We start from the raw sequence: 24,221 nt of genomic DNA on the forward strand, positions 1-24,221 counted from the left end.
TTTTATGTGCTGAGGGCAGTTTTTAATTTTTCTTAGTTATTTTTGATAGTCATGAGAATTCATGAGATGGTGACTCTGTATGAGCTTTCATGAATAAGTTTTTTGTTTGTCTAGAAGCAGAGCAACTAGCTATTAAGCTTGAGAAATTATTGCAGCATTACATAGTGATGATTTTAGGGAAAAATGAGGACACTAAGAATTTTGAGTTTTATGTAATGGTTAGATAAGCAATTATTCTTTCTTTTGTAATTTTTTTCTTTGAAATGAAGGCTGTATAATTAGATTTTTTCCAATTTAGATTTTAACAAGATATTTTGAGTGGAGCTTACTACTAAAGATTATTTTTTCAAAGGTTTTCTTAAATATGTTTTAGCACCTGGCTTTGGAATGCTGAGGTGGGATGAGCTAAATAAATGCTTTGCTTTAGCCATGAGCCAATAGTATAGAGGAACTAGCATCTGCATTATGTCCTCTTAAATTTGATTTGTGTTGCTCAAAGCCTCAGAATTTTAGATATGTGAAATGTCGTTTGCCAAGACATGAATCAACAGATTGCATGTAAAGCAACTTGAAGCCTTAATGTTCTTTGCGCTTACTTCAGGATTATTGTAAGATGTGCAAAGATGATATGATAAGGTCATTATGTGAGGACCAAAGTCTAATGATGGAGCACATTTTTTTGGTACAGTATTCCTTGTTATATGATGTACTTAAAATTGGCAAACGTGATTCCTAGATTAAGATGGTATATTTAGCGAGTGTTAAACTATATTCTGTGCCATCATTTTCCTTGATAGCATTTTTCTTGAATACTGTACTGTGACTAGAAATTGATATATGCACAAGCAAAAGCTTTTGAACTGTCAGGCATTTCCCCTTCTTAGGTGGATTGACAGAAACACTATCAAAGCGTTGAAGAGAACTGAACAGGATAATAATAAATGCATAACTGTCTGTATTTCTTTTTTGCATTTCATTCTGTATGATGAATATTATACCCATGAAAAAAATTTTTCTGCACAAGTTTTAAAAGAAGCGATTGTTTTATTTTTGAAGCTAAAGAAGTTAGTGTCTGAACATGTCATATATACAGTACATTGACCATACTCTTATACACCCAAGAAGGGGAAATTCCTGACAGTTCAAGGCTTTTGTTTGAATGTATATCAAATCTTAATTACAGTACAGTATATTTGTATAACCAGATGCTGTATAGAGAATACTTTTCAGACAGATGAACATTGATATCACCACCTTCATTTTTCCATACCTTTTTTGCACTTGATATCCCACTCTCTCTCTCCATATACTATTTTTATTAGTACTCTTGACATTTGTTTGCCATATGCCTTTTACATTTATATTCCTGAATTAGGTTACATTTGCTTCAAGACACAGTATGACTATCTCTCCTCTACTACTTATGTGGAAAGCCACAGATTAACTTACAGAAGTCTTCATGTTAACAGAATATAGATATATTGCAGTGTAAACTCATAATCAGGCAGAAGTGATTGTTATATAATAAAATGTTGTATTTTGTTAGGTGATTTGGAAATTGTTTTTTGTGTGTTTGCAGTTATTGCAAATTATTTAAGTTGTGCTTAGAAACTGTATTTTCAAGCAGATAAAACAATTATTATTTGTTAAAGCAGAAATCTGGATTAGTTGTATTTTTTTGCTTAGGGCTGAAAAGGTTTAACATACAGCTGTTTGCAGCATGCCATTTTTATTTTAGAATTTTGATTTTAATACCTTTTTTAACATGAATTAAGCATAGTTTGTTTTGGGTTTCTTTGCAGTAATTCCTATTTATGCATGCACAATAGAAACATTGATTGAATTGCTTATATTAACAAGTTGTAAGCATATAGTATGTAAGAATATTTGGAAATAAGAAATATGTGCTTTCACCAAAAAGCACTAGTATCTGGCATTTTGCCATGCTGAGTTCTGTACAGAAGGTCACAACCCTTAACACTTTAGTGATGATTACTGCAGGGTTTGCTTTTTGGCAATGGTCAGCAATGACAGTGGGATCTGTGTTTTTGTCAGTGTGCTTTGAATTAGAAGATGCACCTTATAGGTAAGCACAGATGTATTGTCACAAGCACCTCTATTTCACAGCAGGAAAAATCCTAGCATTAGTTACCCACTCAACATGAGAGGAAAACATACGGCCCTAGCATGTGTGCTTGTATGCCCCACTTTGATTAGTCTTTGGAGTGCTAATGATAATGATTCAGCAGAAATTGAACTGTTAGTACTGGAGAACATTTGTGTATAGTAATCCATTGGTGGTGGCAGAGAAGAAAAAATCAGTCAGCAAAGTTGACAAACTCATCAAATCAAGCACACTTAACGTTCTAGGTTTAAATGTTTGTATGGCAACAAATATGGTAAATTTATCGGATTTTCCTCCTCTTTTTATGATGCTGTTTCCTAGCAATTGATGACTGAAGTATTTTTTCTTAATTATTTTTGAAATTATGAAAATTCATTAACTGGATAGTCCCCCTAGAGACAGATTGATTGTTTTCAAAGGGTTATAGTCTTGTGACCCAGCCACTGTTGATCTCTACGAGATACAGCATTAATTTTTTTCCCAAGCAAAAAGAGGAAAATTATTTTATTGGCTTTGGACAGGGTGCTGCAATTTCAGTATATTGCACATGGTGGCAAGAGAATGGATGTGAGTGAATGTGGCCTTTCTTCATCTGTTCCTAACTTGAGAAACAACAATCATATATGAAAGAAATTGCTATTAACTTTGAATTAACACATAGATGAAAATAATGTCAGTGTGTAAAATAACTGAGGAGAGTAGTTACTGTTACAGTTGTCTGGGCAACTCATTATAAGTAGAGAGTACAGTTTTTCTCAGAATAGAGCTGACTTAGGGATAAGTTTTGTTTGGGGATTAGGTTTAGATTTAAGAACTGAGATCACACAGGGTTATTACAGAGAGAGATTATGAAAAGATTTGTGAATAAACTGAAACTTGGTTTGTTTTTATATATGTTTGGTAATGGTCCTCTGTGGTGTAGTGGTTAGCATTCCTGACTGTGATGCATTGACAGGCCAGCCAGAGTGAAGCACATAGGTTCAGATCCTGGATGTGACCCTCAGTCCACAGTCATCCCAGGTGTTCATCCACCCTTAGGGGTTAGTCAATAAAATAGGTACTGGCTCAAGCGAGGTTGTCAATGGATTGAACCAGGGCATGTGAAGCATCTGTGGTAAACCATGGAAAGTTTTGTGGGGCCTGGATATGGAAAAGGAGCTGTGGTTTCAGTGCATTATACATGACAGCTAGAGACTGAGTGTGAACGAATGTGGCCTTTGTTGTCATTTCCTAGCGCTACCTTGCGCGCATGCGGGCGAGGGGGTTGTCATTTCATGTCTGGGAGGGTGGCAGTGGGAATGAGTGGGGGCAGTAAGTGTGAATTATGTACATGTGTATATATGTATATGTCTGTGTGTGTATATGTATGTGTACATTGAAATGTATAGGAATGTAGATGTGCGTGTGTGGACGTGTATGTATGTACATGTGTATGTGGGTGGGTTGGGCCTTTCTTTCGTCTGTTTCCTTGGTCTACCTTGCTGATGCGAGAGACAGCAACAAAGTATGATAAATAGATAAATAGATAGATAAATACCATCTCAGTTGACATGAAAATGAAAATAGAAGTTTATAAAAAAAAATGAGGATGAGGAGTGGAAACTAGGTATTTTGCCCTGTATAATTTGTGTAATTCTAATGTAGGAGATTGAATAGAATTGCATATAAAAGGAAGAGGTTTTATATGTGAAAAATAAGGTGATCTTGTTTAATTTTTGATGTACCCACACCAATTTTCATGGAGGAATATTGTAAAGAAGAGAAAATAGCCAAGAGTAATTCTTGCAGTAAGACAATAGGTGTTGGACATTTGTTTCAATGGTTGCTTTTAAAATATATTCTAACCTGACAGTCTCTGTTCACCATGTAAAGTGTTCAGTTAGCTCTAATGAAGTTTTTAATGTTTTTATACAAAAGATCAAACTTTTGAATTTTGAGTAAAAATGGTACATCTATAATTATTTCCATTATTAGTCAATTGATGTTTCACACATTTTTATTTTTTATTTGATCGAGAGCATGTTTAGGATTCGAGAGCATGTTTAGGATTCGTGTAATTTTTTTTTGTAGAAGCATCTTTTTCTTTCCATAACTAAAATTAACATTCCAACTATTTTTCTGTCATGTTTTGATTATGTTTGTGCTTGAAATGAGTGTCTTTATATATGTTTTCCTTTATAAACTCTCCCCTGCAGTTTTATATTCTTTGTATTACTTTTTTTGATGGTTTTATGATTATTAATTATTAATTTGTTTTGTTCCCACTTCCATTTAAACACATGTTGATTGTGGCTTTATACATCTACGAACAACAGGATAATGCTCAGGTAAATATTTTGGATTATATAGCTTGCTTTCACAGTTTTTTGCATATTGCTTCGTTCACATCAACCTTAACTGCACCTAAGTACTTGTGTTTTTTATTTCATGAATGTTAGATGTACAATCTCTTCTTTCATAGGAAGTGTATTAGTATATTTTATGTAATATCTTCTGTAAATGCTAACAATTGATTTCACATAGCCTTTGGATTGAGTGCTCTTGTGAAATATGTATTTATAGATAAAGTTAAAGGAATATAACAACTTAGTTGAAAATCTCAAAGTAAGCTGAAACATTTGCATTTGTGGAAGGCCTTATAGCTTATGCTATACTTTTTTTTTTTTTTTGAAGAAATAGTATTTCATGATGGCTGTTTTCAGAAAACCCAAAAGATCACATACTGTCGGAGAAAATTTATTATGCCCCTTTTGAGCCTTTTTGTTTCAGTTTATTTTGCTGTTATTATTGTTTGTTTTAGATAAAATAAGCAGTGACATTTGTTAGGCACTACATCCTACATTTTGAATTCTAAGAATAATAGAAACTAAAAAATGCTAAGAATGATTATAAGTATGCTATATTCTGCTTTATTTGGGGAAGAAGGAGCTCAGCATTGAGTAAGTTTGAAAGATGTTATAATACTTTTATCAAAAATGCTCACATACTTTGATGTAATAAACCCTTTTGTTATGGTATATGGTGTACAGCAACTCCCAAAATTGCTTAATGGGGAAAGAAAATAAATTTGTTCAGAGATAAAGTGACTGAAATACTTAGAATAACACGTTTGACATAGAGATCATGACATTTAAAAGGTTCATACATTAGTTAACAAATAGGCATCATAATTTTGAAAATCCAATGAAGTTTTTATGACATGATAATTTCCAATTTCTATTTCATCTTAAGAACAAAGCTTAGCTTGAAAGTCAGAAAAAAGACTTGATTACATTCTTGCTCTCAAAAAACCTTATGGCGAGGTGTAATCTTTATAACTTGATGTGCTGGTGCATGGTTATGAATGGCACTTTAGAGTTATGTAAGGCATTTTGGTCTCTTCAGTGATAAGATAGAGCTTTTCCTACCTAATTACTGTGGATATTTTATGCATCCCCAGAAAATATGGAAATCTAATGTTAAATTCATGCATGTGTGCATTATTTGGATTCCTTGTTATCTTTTATTTAAAAGGATCATGTGTAACACTTTTGCAAGATGAAATTAAAGTACTCTAAAGAAATGCAGTGAACTGAGAAATGCGTGCTGAAAATTGCCCTCGACAAAGTCTGCAGGATGAGATAATAGTGGCAATGGAATCTTGGCAGTTTCTTGCTATTTCAAACAATCCCATATCTCTTATGGATGTGATTTTCATAATTTGTTTCACTAGAAGTCACAGTAACAGAAATGATGCAAAAGATGATGATGATCATTTTCCATTGGTGGTGTTAGTGTAGGGTCGATTGTGATAGACACAGCATGAGATGTGGCCAATTTCTAGTGATCAAATTTTCAAGAGATGCCTAACTGCAGTTAGTGTTTTGATAAAAAATATTGCTTGTCCTAACTAGAATTTACATTTTTATGAGTATGAATTTGAGAGCATGTTACAATTGATCACTGCAGTTCTTTGCTTCCTGGCACTACCTTGCTGATGCGGGAAACGGTGATCAAATATGATAAATAGATATATGAATATATTTTTTTTTTTTTTTTTTTTTTTGCTTTGTCGCTGTCTCCCGCGTTTGCGAGGTAGCGCAAGGAAACGGACAAAAGAAATGGCCCAACCCACCCCCATACACATGTATATACATACGTCCCACGCAAATATACATACCTACACAGCTTTCCATGGTTTACCCCAGACGCTTCACATGCCCTGATTCAATCCACTGACAGCACGTCAACCCCGGTATGCCACATCAATCCAATTCACTCTATTCCTTGCCCTCCTTTCACCCTCCTGCATGTTCAGGCCCCAATCACACAAAATCTTTTTCACTCCATCTTTCCACCTCCAATTTGGTCTCCCACTTCTCCTCGTTCCCTCCACCTCCGACACATATATCCTCTTGGTCAATCTTTCCTCACTCATTCTCTCCATGTGCCCAAACCATTTCAAAACACCCTCTTCTGCTCTCTCAACCATGCTCTTTTTATTTCCACACATCTCTCTTATCCTTACGTTACTTACTCGATCAAACCACCTCACACCACACATTGTCCTCAAACATCTCATTTCCAGCACATCCACCCTCCTGTGCACAACTCTATCCATAGCCCACGCCTTGCAACCATACAACATTGTTGGAACCACTATTCCTTCAAACATACCCATTTTTGCTTTCCGAGATAATGCTCTCGACTTCCACACATTCTTCAAGGCTCCCAGAATTTTCGCCCCCTCCCCACCCTATGATCCACTTCCGCTTCCATGGTTCCATCCGCTGCCAGATCCACTCCCAGATATCTAAAACACTTTACTTCCTCCAGTTTTTCTCCATTCAAACTTACCTCCCAATTGACTTGACCCTCAACCCTACTGTACCTAATAACCTTGCTCTTATTCACATTTACTCTTAACTTTCTTCTTTCACACACTTTACCAAACTCAGTCACCAGCTTCTGCAGTTTCTCACATGAATCAGCCACCAGTGCTGTATCATCAGCGAACAACAACTGACTCACTTCCCAAACTCCCTCATCCCCAACAGACTTCATACTTGCCCCTCTTTCCAAAACTCTTGCATTCACCTCCCTAACAACCCCATCCATAAACAAATTAAACAACATGGAGACATCACACACCCCTGCCGCAAACCTACATTCACTGAGAACCAATCACTTTCCTCTCTTCCTACACGTACACATGCCTTACATCTTCGATTAAAACTTTTCACTGCTTCTAACAACTTGCCTCCCACACCATATATTCTTAATACCTTCCACAGAGCATCTCTATCAACTCTATCATATGCCTTCTCCAGATCCATAAATGCTCCATACAAATCCATTTGCTTTTCTAAGTATTTCTCACATACATTCTTCAAAGCAAACACCTGATCCACACATCCTCTACCACTTCTGAAACCACACTGCTCTTCCCCAATCTGATGCTCTGTACATGCCTTCACCCTCTCAATCAATACCCTCCCATATAATTTACCAGGAATACTCAACAAACTTATACCTCTGTAATTTGAGCACTCACTCTTATCCCCTTTGCCTTTGTACAATGGCACTATGCACGCATTCCGCCAATCCTCAGGCACCTCGCCATGAGTCATACATACATTAAATAACCTTACCAACCAGTCAACAATACAGTCACCCCCTTTTTTAATAGGTTAATGAATATATATATATATATATATATATATATATATATATATATATATATATATATATATATAACAAGTAGCGGTGATGTGAGAAGGAGATGGAATGAGTATTTTGAAGGTTTGTTGAATGTGTCTGATGACAGAGTGGCAGATATAGGGTGTTTTGGTCGAGGTGGTGTGCAAAGTGAGAGGGTTAGGGAAAATGATTTGGTAAACAGAGAAGAGGTAGTAAAAGCTTTGCGGAAGATGAAAGCCGGCAAGGCAGCAGGTTTGGATGGTATTGCAGTGGAATTTATTAAAAAGGGGGGTGACTGTATTGTTGACTGGTTGGTAAGGTTATTTAATGTATGTATGACTCATGGTGAGGTGCCTGAGGATTGGCGGAATGCGTGCATAGTGCCATTGTACAAAGGCAAAGGGGATAAGAGTGAGTGCTCAAATTACAGAGGTATAAGTTTGTTGAGTATTCCTGGTAAATTATATGGGAGGGTATTGATTGAGAGGGTGAAGGCATGTACAGAGCATCAGATTGGGGAAGAGCAGTGCGGTTTCAGAAGTGGTAGAGGATGTGTGGATCAGGTGTTTGCTTTGAAGAATGTATGTGAGAAATACTTAGAAAAGCAAATGGATTTGTATGTAGCATTTATGGATCTGGAGAAGGCATATGATAGAGTTGATAGAGATGCTCTGTGGAAGGTATTAAGAATATATGGTGTGGGAGGCAAGTTGTTAGCAGTGAAAAGTTTTTATCGAGGATGTAAGGCATGTGTACGTGTAGGAAGAGAGGAAAGTGATTGGTTCTCAGTGAATGTAGGTTTGCGGCAGGGGTGTGTGATGTCTCCATGGTTGTTTAATTTGTTTATGGATGGGGTTGTTAGGGAGGTAAATGCAAGAGTCCTGGAAAGAGGGGCAAGTATGAAGTCTGTTGGGGATGAGAGAGCTTGGGAAGTGAGTCAGTTGTTGTTCGCTGATGATACAGCGCTGGTGGCTGATTCATGTGAGAAACTGCAGAAGCTGGTGACTGAGTTTGGTAGAGTGTGTGGAAGAAGAAAGTTAAGAGTAAATGTGAATAAGAGCAAGGTTATTAGGTACAGTAGGGGTGAGGGTCAAGTCAATTGGGAGGTGAGTTTGAATGGAGAAAAACTGGAGGAAGTGAAGTGTTTTAGATATCTGGGAGTGGATCTGTCAGCGGATGGAACCATGGAAGCGGAAGTGGATCATAGGGTGGGGGAGGGGGCGAAAATTTTGGGAGCCTTGAAAAATGTGTGGAAGTCGAGAACATTATCTCGGAAAGCAAAAATGGGTATGTTTGAAGGAATAGTGGTTCCAACAATGTTGTATGGTTGCGAGGCGTGGGCTATGGATAGAGTTGTGTGCAGGAGGATGGATGTGCTGGAAATGAGATGTTTGAGGACAATGTGTGGTGTGAGGTGGTTTGATCGAGTAAGTAACGTAAGGGTAAGAGAGATGTGTGGAAATAAAAAGAGCGTGGTTGAGAGAGCAGAAGAGGGTGTTTTGAAATGGTTTGGGCACATGGAGAGAATGAGTGAGGAAAGATTGACCAAGAGGATATATGTGTCGGAGGTGGAGGGAACGAGGAGAAGAGGGAGACCAAATTGGAGGTGGAAAGATGGAGTGAAAAAGATTTTGTGTGATCGGGGCCTGAACATGCAGGAGGGTGAAAGGAGGGCAAGGAATAGAGTGAATTGGAGCGATGTGGTATACAGGGGTTGACGTGCTGTCAGTGGATTGAATCAAGGCATGTGAAGCGTCTGGGGTAAACCATGGAAAGCTGTGTAGGTATGTATATTTGTGTGTGTGGACGTATGTACATGTGTATGGGGGGGGTTGGGCCATTTCTTTCGTCTGTTTCCTTGCGCTACCTCGCAAACGCGGGAGACAGCGACAAAGTATAAAAAAAAAAAAAAAAAAAAAAAAAAAAAATATATATATATATATATATATATATATATATATATATATATATATATATATAGCTTTAATGGGATGGCTTTGATAAGGGCCTCTGTTGCCCATGCCATGCTGCCTCATCTAACATAAAAAAAAAAAATCAAAATTTTCATTAATGCAGTGCATATACATAACTTGAAACTTCAACACAGTATCTACTGATGCATTATCCAAGCATGGGTCGGTCTTGATATCAAAAAACAAAGGTGTTAATCACCAGCAAGAGGGAGGACACATTTGGTCACTGATTAGCAACTGAGATGTGGTCTGTAGTTGCTGAGTGGCTTGAATATCAAAGATGCTGCTGTCATGCCACCATGAAATATCTTTCAGTGTCATTTTGTATTAATATGTTTTGAGGGTTATAATGCAGAATGGAGCACTGCTCATCTCATGCTATTCTAACCAGTCATGTTAAAGCTAAAGAACACTGCAAGACTGGTAAGCACAACATATTTCATGTATAATTCTTTCTTATATATCAACTTTATCCCTGGGGATAGGGGAGAAAGAATACTTCCCACGTATTCCCTGCGTGTCGTAGAAGGCGACTAAAAGGGGTGGGAGCGGGGGCTGGAAATCCTCCCCTCTCGTTTTTTTTTAATTTTCCAAAAGAAGGAACAGAGAATTGGGCCAGGTGAGGGTATTCCCTCAAAGGCCCAGTCTCCTCTGTTCTTAATGCTACCTCGCTAATGCGGGAAATGGCGAATAGTTTGAAAGAAAAGAATATCAACTTGAAACTTAAAACTTTTGTTTTGATCAAATGTATGTAGAACCTAGGATATTTCCTAAGTTTCTCTTCAAATGAGCATTTACTACACAAATGTGAGAAGGAATTCTTTCCAATCTAAAGGAACTATTTAGGATAAAAGCAAAGTTTTTGAATGATGTAAACTGGAGTTAGCACTATCATTCTATCCCTGGTTTCTGAGTGCTTATATCTGCCATCATAACAAAAGGGTTAATAGATAAGAAACATGATATTGCTGTTTTATAGCAGGTTTAGAAATATAATTGATAAGCAAAAGTGAACTTCTACCAATCACAGGAATTATTTGACCTATGTACTGTAACACGGTTTCACAGATACCACAATGTAATATTAGTAAGCTTTTATGAATTTCAAGTTTCATACCACATAAGCATATTTCCTAAGATATAGGGGTTAACTTATTGCTTGTGCAGTAGATACAGATTTATAATTGTCATAACTGGTTAGAGTTTCTACCTAATTAATTGTTGGTGTATATTTTAATACAGCAGAGAGTTATTTACACATGATAATTAGAATTTGTGAATTCTTCTGTGTCACAACTCTTTCTGGTAAACCTCATCTTGCACATCTTCTTACTAACATCGTCTCTAAATACTGGTTCACTGGGCAGCTTATTTGTTCTGGCTTAATATAGAACTAACAAAGTAGCTGCTTATTGGAAATGATATATTTATATTTTGTGGTGTTGGTTACCTTATTATAATCCTATATATATTCTGGACATGGCAATGGAAAGTTTGATAATAAGGACATCATTTATTAGTCAAGTTAGGAGGGTTAGGAAGACATGCCTCACTCCTCCTATAGTGAATCTTGATGGATAATTTTCTGATGAAAGTGAAAAGTAAAAAATTTTAGTTTAATGTCTACTAAGCAGAGTTAAGCTGGGACTAAGCTTATTAAGTTGGATGTAAATATACAAGCAACTAAGATCACCAGATTTCTTTCTGGTTAACTTTAATTCTAACTCTAGAATGGAAATTTATGTCTATGGTTAATTGAATTTTTGTGGGAATTATTTTTTATAATAGAAACCAATGTGTGATTGGATAAAAATGAAATATTCACATCCTAGTAGTCATATGTTCCAAAGGAATTATTTCAAAATCCTTGCTGATTTGACAGTAAACTGATTTTCATGAAAAAGAGTTGTTTCTTTGCCATGTTGAATTAAGCTGGAAGTTTAAGTTATACATCTTTCATGCTCTGGTTTGAATAAGTGAAATCTCTTAAATAAAACTTAATGTCGGGGGAAGTTAGTAAAGCAACCTTGTTGTTGGATCTCATATTTACATCCCACTGGTGAAGCTTAGAGAAGGCCAAATTGTGATCTGATGTTTGTATTGTAAAATGTTTTTGCTCCCTCTCTCTTATTTAGAACATTAATTCCAGCAGGACTTGTTCACTCTATAAGGAGTGGTGCTTAAATTTACCAAACACATCTGACCACAATTGAGGAAATGAAAAATCTTCTCTCATAGCATTTTGTGAATAAAATTATTGTATGAACAACAGTGCCTAATGTCCTGGACAATTTAGTTTCCATTTTGTTCGGGAGTAAGATCATGGAGCACCTGATAAGGTGAGATGTAACTAAAGGTAGAATCCTGATATTAATTAAAGTAATAGTGACTGTTCTTGAAATACAGTAAAGCTTTTTAAGCATTTTATTGTAAATTTATATGTTGTATGAGAACATTAATTTTCTTACAGTATTCTGCTTATCTGTCTTAAATTAGATTGAATATTTTTTATGGTGTTAGTGTAAAGCAGATTAGTATGCAAGCTTTATAGTTTGGACATTGCATGTCTGAGTCATAAACATTTTTGTAGTTTGGTCAAGATTGGTTGCTGACATTACAGTTTGGGGTCTCAAAGACTTTAAATAACCAACTTTAAAGATGTTTATTAAAAAGAAAAAACTTGTAGCAAACAACAGGTTGTGAAATAGGTTGAGGGAGATTTTGGAAACTATATACTTCTTGAAAATAATTTACCAGTTAGTATATTCATTTTATCTGTCACATCTGTATGTCTGTTTATCTTTCTATGTGTCAATTATTTCTGTCTACCTGTCTGTCTGTCTCAGTCTATTTATCTATGGTTATGTACAGAGAAATTAAGCGTACTTTACTTTTGTGTATCTTAATAATTCCTGCTATCCACCAGTACCACATCTAATGCTGTAACTACCAGTTTTCCACTGCATGTCTAGCTACCTAGAGACAGCTTGAACAGTCTATTATGAGATGGTCACTAGGGGCCTTCCTCTTCATTTGTAGTCTTTTATTTACATTGTTGGAGTCCCTATCTGTATTTCGCTCAGACTACCCTCATTGGTATTGATTACCATTATGTACTGACAGATAGTTGGTCTTGTGGAACCTTGGCAACAGGTTAGGTAAAATATCGACTTCCAAGACTTTCTCACAGACTCCTGCAGCATGTTTCCTGGTGGATGATTATCATATTGAGGCCTTTTTATGCTGTAACTCATTCTCTTTACTTTAAATTAACCATTTTCAGGTTGATTCTTATCAACCATGTAACAGACCAACTTTGGAGTTTTTGAAAATTCCCTTGTAAGTTGTTGCAGTCTTTCTCCCTTCACCTCTCTCATGACCTTTGTTTACTGCACCCATGTTCATGTAGGAATAGATCAAGTAGAGTAACAGTCCCAGAACAGAACTCTGTAGTACTCTGCTATTGACTTCAACCCAATTTAAGAAGGCTTCTTTGACATGTATCTTTTGTTCTGTTCCTCCTAGGTAATCTTCTGTCCTTTAAAAGTCTCCTCCTTATTCTTGCCTGGTGGGCTGTGTTCATGATTAGCCTTCCATGCAGTACAATGTCAGATACTTTGTGGCACTCTAGATACAAAGAATCCACACAGCCTCACTTGCTCATAGAAATCTAACAGGTTTATTACAGATAACCTTCATTCCTCAAAACCATGTTATATCACACTTAGATGATTTCTCCTTTGTAAAAAGCCATACTTTGCTTCTTTTTTTTTTTTTTTTTTTTTTTTTTTTTTCTATACTTTGTCGCTGTCTCCCGCGTTTGCGAGGTAGCGCAAGGAAACAGACGAAAGCAATGGCCCAACCCCCCCCATACACATGTACATACACACGTCCACACACACAAATATACATACCTACACAGCTTTCCATGGTTTACCCCGGACGCTTCACATGCCTTGATTCAATCCACTGACAGCACGTCAACCCCTGTATACCACATCGCTCCAATTCACTCTATTCCTTGCCCTCCTTTCACCCTCCTGCACGTTCAGGCCCCGATCACACAAAATCATTTTCACTCCATCTTTCCACCTCCAATTTGGTCTCCCTCTTCTCCTCGCTCCCTCCACCCCCGACACATATATCCTCCCGGTCAATCTTTCCTCACTCATTCTCTCCATGTGCCCAAACCATTTTAAAACACCCTCTTCTGCTCTCTCAACCACGCTCTTTTTATTTCCACACATCTCTCTTACCCTTACGTTACTTACTCGATCAAACCACCTCACACCACACATTATCCTCAAACATCTCATTTCCAGCACATCCATCCTCCTGCGCACAACTCTATCCATAGCCCACGCCTCGCAACCATACAACATTGTTGGAACTACTATTCCTTCAAACATACCCATTTTTGCTTTCCGGGATAATGTTCTCGACTTCCACACATTTTTCAAGGCTCCCAAAATTTTCGCCCCCTCCCCCACCCTATGATCCACTTCCGCTTCCATGGTTCCATCCGCTGACAGATCCACTCCCAGATATCTAAAACACTTCACTTCCTCCAGTTTTTCACCATACAAACTCACCTACCAATTGACTTGACCCTCAACCCTACTGTACCTAATAACCTTGCTCTTATTCACATTTACTCTTAACTTTCTTCTTCCACACACTTTACCAAACTCAGTCACCAGCTTCTGCAGTTTGTATTAGTTTGTATTAGTTTTGTATTAGCTTTTTCAGAGCCTTATAGACACTTCTCAAGGAGATGGTTTGTAGTTCAGTGTCTGTTATCAGGTTGTTTTTTATAGGCAAGTGTTACAGGTAATTAGTATTTGGCAGGTAGCCACCAACCAGGAAGATATTTTACTGTTACTACCCTCCAGGGTATCAGGAAGGTTAGTGATGGTAGTATAGTGAGCCAGATTTTCAGTGGTTGTCAAGTTGCACTCATTTGACCCAGTTAGGTGTCTTTTATTTCAGCTTCACCAACACATGTAATACTGGCGTTTGGTCCACAGACATACAATCATCTCCTTGTTACACATAACATTTGACAACACTTTACTTGCACAACTTGTTCTTCGTAACTAGATTTTCCTGTGGTGAACACTGTGTGGTATCTCTGCCATTTGGCAAAATGGTAGGAGTATAGATAGAAGTACTAGCTAGGAACTTTAGGAAGGAGCATTAGGTAGAAGTAGTTGGTAGGAACAGTAGGTGGGAGTATTATGTAGTAGGTTGGAACATTAAGTAAAATTCTTTGATAGGAACATTAGGTAGGAACCTCTGGAAACTGTGCTAGATTTGCTTTCTGCCAATGGTCTGTTACAGGTGAGGCACTAGAGGTAAAGAAGCAGCTCTGGAGTTCATCATTTATAAAGACTTTTGCCATGGCCACCCCCTAGAGGGAGTTCTTGGAGGGAATGAGCATTAGAAACATAGATAGATAAATAGATATATTGTATTTGCCCATTTCCATTCCCTTGGCACTTTTCCTCTCTCCAGTGACATCTGGAACAGTTTTTTTAAAGGTACATCAAGTAAATTCACACATGTATTGTAAAACCTCGTCTTCATTTTATCTTACTAGTGATTTGGGCTTTAGTGTCTTCTACTGTGAAAACACTTTTGAATTTTATATTTATTCCCTCACATATCTTTGTATCATCCTTTACACTTCTCTCTAAATCCCATAGAATTTATTCCTGATGAATTTAAGGAAAAGTTTTTCAGTTTTTTCCAAAAGTCCACAATATTCTTTTTAAAGATTCTTTGTTCCTCTTTTCTTATGTAATACTCTTTCCTAGCTCTCTCATACCTTGAAAATACTGGCTGGCTGTATCTTTGCCATTGCATATTTCAGAATTACTTTGGTTTTTTGATACATTAATTTTTGATACAGTAGACTATTCTTCCCTTTTTCTTAACGTTCCCTCTGTCGTTGAGGTTAGAGGTACCCATGTTCCTACTTGTCCTCTGTAATCTGTACAGAATGTTTGACCACAGTGCTGATGTTCCTGGATACTAATATTTGTACTGTAATAGGAATGAGATATTCACTCACTGGGCCCCATCTCTTAAACATTCTTTACTAGCATACAACTTATTGAATTTATATATGCTTATGCACAAGACATGTCTTCAGTCATTCTTTACCGTTCATCCACCCCATATACACTGTAAAAGTACTTCTTTACATTTTTTCTTTACAAGTTTCTTGCTTATTTTCATGTTAAGTCCATTGATTTCACTCTCTGTACACCTCTGGAAGAACTGTTCACTGTCCACATCATTGCTCTGTTTTAAAAACTTAAAGGTTTTAATCAGGTCATTCCTCACCCTTCTCTGTTTCAAGGAGGACACATTTGAAGTTTTTAGCCTTTTTAACTCGGCCTTCTTAATTCTGGTACCATCTGTGTTCCCCTCCTCTGGACCTTCTGTGTAAGGTCTTTGTGATTCTTTAGGTGCAGTGAACAGCTTGCTAAATATTTTCTTGCCCATATAAGTGAAAGCTATTCTAATATTTGCCTGCAGGTAGTTTGCCTCCTTAACTCATCTAATGTGAGACTAGCAACAGGTTAGGGATGTATTTACCTCCCAGATCCTTATCATACACCGAATCTTGGAGCTTTATTTCCTGCAAAATAATAATCATATTTATGCCTTTTTTTCACTTTGTTTGCTCCTGTTTGAGGAATGTACTCTAAAAAAGAAACTATCGAAGTCGGTGCTTTTCACTTAATGCAGTGTTTTTCCTTGAATTTACTCTGAAGCATCTAAATACCAGAAACATATATCAAAAGTTTTTTTGTTTTGTTTTCAGTCATAAATGGTGAAAGTATTAATTTCATGCTTATCACTTCTCGTCTTGATCAAAGCATTTTATAGTTTCTTGAGTAATTCCCCTTCTTTCACAAAATATGCACTAAGCGATTTATGTTTCGTCTTGGCACTACAGTTCTCTTATGCACTGGGGCATGTGCTTGTCCCTTGGACATTATCATGCACAGACAAGCAAAATGATGAGGAAAAGATCACTCTCAAGTGCAGAGCATCTGGGAGAGACTAGTGTAAACAGTGAATTGATTGCATTGCTTCAATGTATGGTACAGGAACTAGTCTCAGAAGTGTTGCTTTGGTGCCCCTCACAAATAGTGTTCTTGCTTCTAGGAATATATTTCTGGATTTTAAAGCATATGTAAAGTATTGAGAATGGGACATAGGGAAAGAAGGCCTCAATATGATTATTTTCTAGCTAGAAAAAGGCTTCAGGATTCCATGTATGAGGATAACTTTAGGTTGACATTGTCCCTAACCTGTCACCAGTGTCCAAGAATGTTTATTTAATCAGTTTTTGGAAAATTTTGGATATTGGGAAGGGAGATAAAAGGTCATATACCAGCAGTGCAGTTGTCTTTTCACAGGTTCTCTTTACTGTCCCCTTTTCATCCCCCACCCATCTCTCTCTCTCATATTTATAATTTTATTTAAACCAGATTTTTGAAACAGATGTGACAGTTTTAATTTGATTGATTTACTAGATATAATTCACTTCTTGTAGATTGTTGTACATGGGTAAGGATTGATAAAGGTAATCATATTCATTTTTACAAGAAACTTTATGATCAGTCATTGATTTTACAATATTGGAAATTCTTCACATAACTAATAAATGATATGCAATTTAAGAAATACTGATCTTATTCTTTTTTCAAAGATACTGCTTTTAAATTCAATGTATTCATCACTGCTGTGATATGCCAAAATGACCAAACAAAGCAGATGTGATCCTAATTCATCAGTAAGGAAAAACAGGCATTCATGGTAGTTATTGGTATTTACTTAAGAAAAAATTCACTTAGGCTACTTGGGTGCTATCTGCAGTAATAGTAATCTTTATTGATGGTTTTCTCCAGGACTGCTTCCTTCTTGACACTGGTGTTGGAGTGTATGTATGGATTGGCAGTGGCTCCAGCAAGAAAGAAAAAATCAAAAGTATTGAGATGGCTGGTGGGTAGCTGTTTTATTATTACCTTTGTTTTGTTAGAATGAGAAAAGGACATTTTATGTTACTCTACAGAGAATGTAAATTCTCAGCACTTTCACATGTAAGATTCTCTCTCTTTTTTTTTTTCTTTTTTTTTTCCCACACATATCAATTACTATACAATCCAGTAATATCTGCTGACCACCTTACCAACTCACCCATGAATAATTAATGCACATCTTTTTTAAACTAGGAATTTCCAATCAAAGGTCACTTTTCAGCTCTCAACTCCACAAGCTTTTCACCATTGCTTTGCACCACACTGAATACCCATGCCTCCCAATTATACCCTCAACTGCCCCATTTACCCAGTTTCTCATTTAAATCTACCATCAGTAATACCTGATCCCTTGCATTAAAACTGCAGAAACACTCACTCAGCTGCTTTCAAAGCACTTGTCTCTCATCATTCTTCTTGTGACCAAGTGCATAGGCACTTGGCCATCTCTCATAATCCACTTTCTTTTTTACCTGTATCAGTCTGGTGCTCTCTTCCTTACACTCTCACACATTTCCACAATTCCTCCTACAGCAGTATTGCTGCCCTTTCCTTAGTTCTATGCTTTCACATAAACCACTAATATATCCCTAAGACATACCCAAAATATTCTTTCCTTTACCCTTGAACTTTGTTTCACTGAGAACTAAAACATCCAGGTTTCTTTTATGCAAAAACTTTAGCAGTCCATCTCACTTTCTCATCTTGTTTACATCCACATTAATCTAGACACCCCAACTTGTGCCTCGGGGAAAATTTTCAAAATACTAGACTTTTGGGTGAAAGAACCTTTTTTTCCCTGAAAAGTCTTGATATTTTACATTGTCCAGAAATGTTAGTCTTGCTCTTTTAAGAATGCTTAATGCTTCTGAAGTTGATATATTGGATACACATAAATGGTTAATGCTTTCATTTGTAGAAGACAAACAGGTATTGGAGGTTAACCATCAATGTGGCAGTTAGTTACAGCAGTCCATTATCATATGTGAGTTGCTCATTGTCCTAATATTCAAAATTTAATGTTATTACTTTTGCATTCATGAATGTTTAAGATCCTAAGTATTTTATGCCATTTAAGCTGAATGTATGTTTTGTAACAGTCTGTTATTCTTCACATTTGATTTTCCTAAGAATATTATTTTCAGAATTTACTGTGTGTGATATTGATTTATAAAGACTGCCATTAAGCACCCACATCCAAGTAGGATTGGTTTGTAATCCATATATAGTATGTTTTATACCATTAGATGTTACTTTTTTAATATTTTGGAGGAAAAATAACATTGACCCAAGTTTTTGCATAAACCATGATTTTTTTTTTTCAATAGAGAAAGTGCAGAGCTTATCTTGCAAAAAATATATAGAGTATTTTGTATTGCTTTTCTTTCCCCTTTATCTTCCTCATGATGAAAATACATTAAGGAGTCTTGCTTTTAATCTTGTCAGTGAATTAGATCAAAGGATATGTAAGGAGAGTTTTGAAACAGAATATGGGTGTTATCTCTTAGAGCACTCTTTCTAGATATTATAGCAGGATATGTATATTCCCATGACTCAAACTTTCAGGGGCAGTGGTAGGAACATGTAGAAGACACTCATGTGTGAAAATCACTCGTTTGATAATGACTTGGTGATGAACATTTCTGTGAAAATGTGCTAGTACTTCATGGGAGAGAGTCTGGGACTATTGTTCAGCCAAAAATATATGAGTAGAGAAAATGATTGGCAAATTTCATTTAGTATGACATAACAGCTGTCATCAGAAGATACTTTCATGTAGACTGAATTAAATATCAGTTATGTGTGATCACAAGTTCTAAAAGGAATTGGTTTAGAAATGGAAAGCCTTATTAACTCGCAGTCAAGTAACCAGAAAGCTCTTGTATCAGAATTTTTCAGTATTTCCCTGTGCAAGTGCACATCATCACTATTATTCATAATAACATTTTTTATTGTGTTATGGCCTGCTCTTTAAGCTTCATGCAGTTTTGTGCCACTGGTAGTTACAGACACTACTTCGTAGAAGCACAATTTTACAGTTGTATGTAAGAGGAATCGTCAGATTTACGTTTTTTAACATCTGTGCTGCATACTACTCTGTGAATGTTCTCTGCTGTAAGTAGATGTAGGCCTTTAAGAAAAGCATACACAGTAGCTGCAAGTAATGTTACAGTGATACTTTAGTATAGTTTCAAAACTGCAGTATGCTTTGCTTTACTCAAAATACAGCCAGATTCAGTGGAGCCAGTATTACAGGGGGAGGCTTCTCTGTTTTCATCATTGTTCCCACTCATTGCAATGTAACAAAAGAAATCCATGAAAAAATTTAAAGGAGGCACCTTGCATGCTCCAATATAGACACACATGTAGTTGGGAAGCTTTGATTGGTGATAGGATTCCTGCTCTTGGTTTAATTTTTAATTTTTCTCCTGAAAACATAGTTATATTTTGTGACTTTGGGTTATGAAAGATATTTTTTAAGGCCCTATTCTGTTGGCTGAATACATTTGTAACATTAAAGCATTAACAGATGATTATATTATAAGTATCTATTTGTCTTACTGATAAGAACTACCTTATGCACATCAATTTCATCTCAAAGCTGCGTACATGGAGCAGAAGGGCTATCCCAAGTGGATGAATGTGCAGCGAGTGGTTGAGAAAGCAGAGCCAGCAGTGTTCAAGGCTTACTTCAAGACTTGGAAGGAGCCTGAAGAACAAGTTGGACTTGGTCGTGTATTTACTGTGCGACAAATGTCTGCAGGTTAGTTATCTGGTCATTGTGGTATGCACATTTTATTCATAGTGATTATTATTTTTTCAGGAGACATTTTTTCAGTTTAAAAGTTTGCTTAGGGATATGATTGCTCAAGGGAATGGAAAAAGTAAACTTATTCACGTGGAAGTGTGAATCTCATGAATAGCAGTAGGTTTACATCATAACCTTTGGTTAGCCCTGGCTGCCCATTTTAATTTTCTCAAGATTTAACTAACGTACTAATGTCTCCTTGAGCAGATCGGTAATTTATAAAGTGTTTCTCAAATATTTTTGATTGCTATACACATTCTGTCAGCAAAGACACAAGAACAAATTACTAAACATTGCTAGAAAAGCCCTCAAAACCCTACGTATTAGTTTTGCCACCAAATAACTGAAGTAGCTACTTCTGTTTAAACCAGCTTCATCTTATCTTTTTTCTTTTATTCTTCCTATTCTTCCAATATTCTTAGGCATTTGCTTAAGTAGTTATTTGGATCTCATTATAAGGACATGTTGAGGTAAATGGTAGCTAGAGATGTAAGGACTGACAGCATGTTACTGTGAGTTTTCTGATAACTGTAAATGCAAAAAAATTATGATCTTAATAGATTCCAGTCATTGTCACCAGTTATATTTATTTAAGTTGAACCCATAATTTTTGCCTGGCTTTGTCTAATTAAACAGTTTAATTGCTGTTAGTTGCTGTGTAGTAAAGAACCACAACATTTAGAAAATGTTGTCGTCTCAGATTTTGAATTTTAATGACACTACTGCCTGGATTAGAGGGATTTCCTCACCTCACACTCTCTGTCACAGGAAAGCAGTACGATGTAGAAAAAGCATATTTCTGTAATGTGATTAAAGAAAACAAAGATAAACTTCCCATTGCTCCATTATTCAAAGAGAAAGTGCTAAAGATATATGTTGCTGTTATAGGGGATTAAGTTTATTAAGTATATCAGAAAAAGTGTATCCAAGAGTGTTGATTGATAGTGTGATAGAAGGGACTGAATGCAGAATAAGTGAGGAGCAAGGGAGACTTTAGGAAAGGTAGTGGATGTTTGGATCAGAATTTGCAGTGAAAATGATTGTGGAAAAGTATATGGCAAAAGGTAAGGAGCTGTATGCACATTTACAGGATGTGTTGGATATGGTGCGAAACCCTATTACAGAGGAGCAAATGCATGTGTAAGAGTGGATGGAGAGTTGAGCAAAAGTTTCAACATACATACGGTGAGGCAGGGCTGTGTGATATCAGTATGGACAGAGTGATAAGAGAAATGAAAGCAAAGGTTGGGAAAGGGGTTGCAGTGGTGGAGTTTACTGGTGAGATATTGTAGCTAGTGATGAGCCTGTTTGTAGGCGATACTGTGTTGTTTGCCAAGAGTTGAGAGGAGTTGCAAAGGATTAGAAGTGTTTTATGATGAGTGTAGGCATAGACAATTGAAGATCAATGCAATTAAAAGTAATGGTGTTTGAAAGGAAAGAGAGTGCAAGCATAGATTTTATAAAGCCCTGTAGAATGAGAAAAGAAAGTGTACCTACTGTGTTATAAGTATGAGGGAGAAATACTGGAAGAGGTGACTGAATTTAAGTAATTTGGAGCTCACTTGGGTAAGTTTGATGTTACACAAGGGGATATAGGGGGAGAGCAGTTCAGGTAGAAGAGTCATTGTATCCTTTAATAGAATAATGAAGGGTATAAGTGTATGGAAGTGAAGAACATATTAAGGGACAGCATTGTCCTCCTGATTCTGACTTGTGTAGTTGAAACATGGACATCAAATGAGTCACAGATGTCAAGGGTTCAGGTTGAGGAAATAACTGTTTGAAAGGAGCATGTTGTATGACTAGATGGAATGAACAAAGAAATAAGATGGTGTAAATGAGAGATTTGGTATGGCAGGGAATGCAAAAGTAATGAATCGTGGAGTGGTAGAGTGAGTGTAACATAGTACTAAAAGGTGGTTCATACACATGGAAGACTGCAAGATGGGGAGTTTGCAAGGATAGTATACAATAGCATGATAAAAAGGGTTAGTGTGAGAGGAAGACCACCTGTGAAGTGGGGAAGTAGAGTGGAGGAATCCTCGAGGCAGAAGAGAAATGGAAGAATGCAAGGAATGGTGTATGCAAGGGAGGCATTTAAGCACAGGGGTAAGAGGAGGCTCTATAGACATGGCCATCCCCTCGATAGGAGTTCTTAGAGGGAATGGATGTCAGAGATATGGGAGATAGAAAGACTTCCTATCTACCTTGTTATAATGTCTCTTGATGAGTATAGTATGAGAGCTATTACAATCAGATTTATGTTTATTTAACTGTTTTGTAAGAGCTGTGATACTGATCATATTGAGGACACTTTTGAATGAGCCTTGATACTGATGGCTCTTTAGTTAAACATGGGCTTTTGAAGGAGTCTTGATACTGATGGCTCTTTTGTTGAACACATGCTGTATCGTTGTCACTGTTAGAAATTTGTTCATGCCTATGGTAGGTTTATATTGGCATTTGAGGAAATTAGATGTATTTGATTTAGTTCCCTCTTACACCATTGCATGAGAGAAATGTCTCCACATACTTAAAACCTTCCTCTCTGAACTTAAATGCAGAAATCTTTAGAAATGCTATCTCTGTCACAAAAAGAGACATGTATAAGATATGACTGTAGTTGAAATAAAGATTTTTGAAGACATAATGTTTATGTTGATTTTCTTCAGTGTCTGCTCCTGAGACTGACTTTGATGTTAGCTCTCTGCATAGAGAAAAACGTCGCCTTCTGAGAAAGAATGCAGGCCCTGCCTTTGGTTTTATGCCTGATGATGGATCTGGCAAGGTAAATTCACAATTTTTGATAATGTATGCTTTGTTTATTTTCTAAAAATGCCATAGTTGGTAGGAGATAGAGAAGAAGGAGGGAAGTGTATTAAACTGATATGGTGTCTAATGACATTGTTAAAAGAATGTAAACAATGGTAAAAGAATTTTGTTTGTATGATTGTGATTGATAGTTGTAAATGCTTTCCTACAGCTCAAGAATGTCCTGAGATGTGCATTTCATAGATACAAGGAAACCTGAGAATGGGGTTGATCATGATATAGCTCTTTAGGCTGACAAATTTTCTCCACAAATTTACTTTCAGATTTATGCATATCAAATTATTACTCAAGCAAAATCATGGGGTTTTCACTGAAGAAAATGGATTGTTGGACAGAATTACAACTAATCTTAAAAAAAAATGTTTTTGGACAGAATTACTGCCAAACTAACTAAATTTTCATTGATTTTCCCCCAGTAGTTACAGTATGTAATGATCTTTTATATCTTTGTATGGTAATAATGATAGCTATGAGATAGGGGTGTGTGTTATAACATGAATTTTATTTTGGATTAAACCATTAATCAAGAGAACATTCCTTAGTTTATAGGTGTGATTTTTCTTTTGTTGCAGGTAAAACAGTTTTTTTGCTGTTTGATTAAGCCTTTTAAAAAGAAAATAAGTATTATATTTTGTAATCTAATTGAGGAAATGCTGGCCTCTCTACATATGGTTATACAAAGGAATTCAAACACCAACATACCATTGGGTCCTTTTGAGGCTGTTTGTGATAGTGGAAAATATCAAAAA

The 24,221-nt window shown here is 36.4% G+C and overlaps 1 protein-coding gene across 5 annotated transcripts in view; it reads left to right on the forward strand.

Moving 5' to 3' along the window:
- The window catches only part of Gel (Gelsolin), a 186,569-nt gene that overhangs the window by 109,804 nt on the left and 52,544 nt on the right, over positions 1-24,221 (forward strand). For all 5 annotated transcript variants that reach the window (XR_011716933.1, XM_071695548.1, XM_071695546.1 and 2 more), the window contains exons 9-11: positions 17,703-17,796; positions 20,434-20,595; positions 23,313-23,428. Coding sequence is in view for 4 of the 5 variants with exons in the window: in XM_071695548.1 (XP_071551649.1) it covers positions 17,703-17,796; positions 20,434-20,595; positions 23,313-23,428 (372 nt within the window). In the remaining variant the exon portion in view is untranslated. The remainder of the gene's footprint in view (positions 1-17,702; positions 17,797-20,433; positions 20,596-23,312; positions 23,429-24,221) is intronic.

This window comes from Panulirus ornatus, chromosome 58 (genome assembly GCF_036320965.1).
Source record: "Panulirus ornatus isolate Po-2019 chromosome 58, ASM3632096v1, whole genome shotgun sequence".
Lineage (NCBI taxonomy): Eukaryota > Metazoa > Arthropoda > Malacostraca > Decapoda > Palinuridae > Panulirus > Panulirus ornatus.